Consider the following 3,754-nt stretch of genomic DNA (forward strand, 5'->3'; position numbering starts at 1 on the left):
CGATGAACAAATGAGATGGCCTGAAGGAGGGCAATATGCTAAGCAATTCATAAATCAAAAACTAAGATGGCCTGGTGAAAAAAATACTTTTTTTTCTAAATTAAATTAAAAGACCCAGTGACTTAATGAGTCCTGGCTGGCTGAACTGCAATCTTTGTGATAATAAATAATTTGTTTAACTTTCTATCCCTTGGGTTCTCCACCCAGAAAACTGGAGATAACAGTACCAGTCCCATATTCTTCAAAAACTTTTAAGTGTCCCAAAAGAGGCAATAGCTGTAAAGGTGTTAGGTTAAAGATGCAATGGAGGAGCTTAGCAAGGATGGGCTTTCATGAAATTAAACAATTATCTCAGTTGCCCATTGACTTATTAAACTGGCAAAATTCCATTTATCAGCTTTTGTTCCTATACATACTAGCAACCATACGTTAATCAGTTTTCTATATTCCTATTTCTACCAGAGTATTGTTATTGTAAATTTAATTAACTAACCATTTCCAAACAAAACTGCAATTTCATACACTTCGAATTCTCCTTTAAAGCCATAAACTTTTTGATGCTAAAAATAGACATATCCACAGAATGCAATCTAACTGCCATTTATTTTATTGTTTTGGAAACAATTTTAAGTTGTGAAATGGCATTTCTCCAGGGTAATTACCCTTCCTCCCGATTCGTTAATAGCAAAACAGTCTTTCTGTTATGGGAATTCTATTCATCCTCTTCCCATTTTCTCCTTCAAGCTAAATTCTATTTTCCGGGGTCTCCTTACCAATCCTCAAAAAGAGACCCTGTACCTTTAATAGCACAGACCTGGTGAGAGGTTTCTTTCCAAACTTGTTCCCTGGCTTCCAAGTGACGAAACCAGCTGTAATTTGAGAGCAAAGAGATCCTCAGGATATCATTAGCCAAAGGAAAAGCTCCGCATTCCCACCCAGTCCAGGAGTTGAAATAGTATCAGAGGGCAAGAACCTTTCTCTCCAGCTACAGGCTCCATTTCCCAAGGAGCAACGGGGAGCTCAGAGAGCCAGAGTGGGGCAACGGAGCCAGCCAGCGTCCAGCCAGAGAGCTGGAGGAGGGGTTCCCCATCCGTGCCGGGATCCCGTCGGGAGGGAGCCGGCTGAGTTCCAGCTACCCGAGCGAGCGCAGGAGCTCAGAGCGAGGGTGCATCCTGGGCTGCGGGCTGCGGCGGCTGCTTCCCAGGCTCTGGTGCCGCAGCCACATGAAGCCAGTTGGGGAGGGGGCGCCAGGGTGCAGCGAGGCTACCGGGACTGAGGCTGACGCCGTCTCAGGGAGGCGCTGACTCCCTAGGGGACCCCACCCCCTCGCCCCGCTTCCTCGCGCCTGGGCGAAGAGTCTTCTCCAGGGGTCCCCCGTCATCCTGAATATCCAGGATGGTGTTCATGAAGTTCCTCTGGATGGGTTTTCTGTGCCACCTGTGTCAAGGCTATTTCGACGGCCCTCTCTATCCAGAGATGTCCAATGGGACTCTGCACCACTACTTTGTGCCCGACGGGGACTACGAGGAGAACGATGACCCCGAGAAGTGCCAGCTGCTCTTCAGGGTGAGTGACCACCGGCGCTGCTCTCAGGGGGAGGGGAGCCCCGCCAGCAGTCTGCTGAGCCTCACCCTGCGGGAGGAGTTCACCGTGCTGGGCCGCCAGGTGGAGGACGCGGGGCGCGTGCTGGAGGGCATCAGTAAGAGCATCTCCTACGACCTGGACGGGGAGGAGAGCTACGGCAAGTATCTGCGGCGGGAGTCCCACCAGATCGGGGATGCCTACTCCAACTCGGATAAGTCTCTCACTGAGCTGGAAAGCAAGTTCAAGCAGGGCCAGGAACAGGACAGCCGGCAAGACAGCAGGCTCAACGAGGACTTCTTGGGGATGCTGATCCACACCAGGTCCCTGCTGAAGGAAACGCTCGACATCTCTGTGGGGCTCAGGGACAAATACGAGCTGCTGGCCCTCACCATCAGGAGCCACGGGACCCGGCTAGGTCGGCTGAAAAACGATTATCTTAAAGTGTAGGTGGAAGGGCAAACTTCCAGGGAGAGGGAATCAAATCAGACCCGTGGTGGAAGGTGGGGGACAGAGACGGGACTTTTCCCCATATACTTATTACTTTTTATAACCAGATTTGCACTTGGAGAGTCACCTGATGTGATCCTAACAAGAAAGAAGTGAGAGTTGAGTGGTTTTAGTTTTGTACACTATTTATGTGATTGCTATTGATTTGTCACCTGGAAAGAAGAATTTAAAACCATGTCTCCTGCCTTTCCTAGAAGGGCTTTATATCTCTGCAGAGACACCTGTTTCAGCCACATCTGAAAGGACACAGTTTATGCAGTAGGGACTGTTTGATCTTCCTCATCCTGAAGATTATGTGAAAATACCCGGGGAGCATGTGCATAGCTCCTTTCTGCCTTCAGCCTTCTCCCCTGGCCTCTGAAAGCTGTCAAAGTCGCCTGTTTTTCAGATGAGGTCAGCGTGCCTGCCAGAGGATGGAAGTTGCCGGTTTCTTCTCCTTTTCCTTCTTATTTATTAACCATGGTCTTTAGTTGTTTTCTTTTTGGTTTTGGATTTGGGTTTTTTGGTTTGTTTTTTTCCTTAAGTATTGGCTAGAAACTATATGCAAATCACCTTTTGCAGGGAGATGTCTGCTGTGCCTCTGTGGGTGTGTGTAAGTTAAAGGGGTCACATTCAAGAAGTCTAAGGTTTGTGGTGATTATGCACTCCTGTGATATGCTGATTTGCTGTGTCTCTCATTGTGTGTCTGTGTCATCTGCACAGCAGTCCATTACAAAGGAGTAGGTAGCTTGCCTTGACACACCCCCAAATGCCTGTGATTTAGGTTACCAGTGTATTCTTTCTCATTTAAGGGTTTTGCTTCTGTTTGCTTATTGAAAACTTGTACTTCAAGTAGAGGGAATTTTAATTCTCATAACTCCTTAATTAAGTTTTTATTATTCAGCCAATAAATATGTTCTCATATAATACCTGCTTATTTTCTAATTTATATTCATAACTTTCATACTGCAAAGAGGAGCCAGTGCAAAAGGCAAGAGAAGGCTGGGATTGAAGCCAGTTTACTTAGAGTATATGATAAAGAAGGCAGAGGGATCGCTACGTATTTGGCAATCCTCCCTTCCCTGGCCACCCTTACCATCCTCAAAAGGAAAAAAATAAAATCTAGGCTGTGCCAATACTTGATCTCTGCTGGTCTGCCTAAAAACTCCAATTTTCTCTAGTTTTCCCCTAGAATTAATTGGAAAAGTTTATGGCAAGGCTCAGAGCTTATATGCCCTCAGAATGCAGAGGGAAGGCTCCGTTCTAAGCTGTAGGAACTACAGTGATGTTTAATAACTTTGAAGACAGGTCTACGTTATTTCATTAATGATTTTTAAAATAGAAATGCACTTTATTTCATATCTTTTCCCAGCCAATCCTCACCCTTACCTTAAATATGCTTTCCTTTCATACATAGGCACACACACACACACACACACACACACACACACTGGGAAATAAGTGTTCATAATCTATTCTTCAACAGGGAGCCATTTTTTCTCTCCCATGCACGAGGAATCCAGTTTTCTACTCCTCTGAAGTGTCCAATATCCTCCTATGACAATAGGGGAAACTGAGGCCCAGAAAGTGACTGATCCTCAGTTAGTTCTAACAGCACCAAGTCTCCTAGATTTAAGTATGGGACTTTCCCACACTGCTCTTTTCAAAGATGCTGAGAGATGAG

At 46.1% G+C, this 3,754-nt stretch overlaps 1 protein-coding gene across 1 annotated transcript; it reads left to right on the forward strand.

Annotated features, from left to right (window-relative positions):
- The first annotated feature begins 842 nt into the window (after positions 1–842).
- Positions 843–3,206, forward strand: FIBIN (fin bud initiation factor homolog). Its single transcript, XM_036862438.1, has one exon. It carries the CDS (start codon positions 1,396–1,398, stop codon positions 2,029–2,031), a length of 636 nt encoding a protein of 211 aa, XP_036718333.1. The 5' UTR covers positions 843–1,395; the 3' UTR covers positions 2,032–3,206.
- Positions 3,207–3,754: the final 548 nt, after the last annotated feature.

The sequence above is a fragment of the Balaenoptera musculus genome, chromosome 8 (genome assembly GCF_009873245.2).
Source record: "Balaenoptera musculus isolate JJ_BM4_2016_0621 chromosome 8, mBalMus1.pri.v3, whole genome shotgun sequence".
Taxonomy (NCBI): Eukaryota; Metazoa; Chordata; class Mammalia; order Artiodactyla; family Balaenopteridae; genus Balaenoptera; species Balaenoptera musculus.

Excerpts from the sequence above, each read along its gene's own strand:
- FIBIN (XM_036862438.1), top strand. The coding sequence starts at position 1,396 with ATGGTGTTCATGAAGTTCCTCTGGATGGGTTTTCTGTGCCACCTGTGT.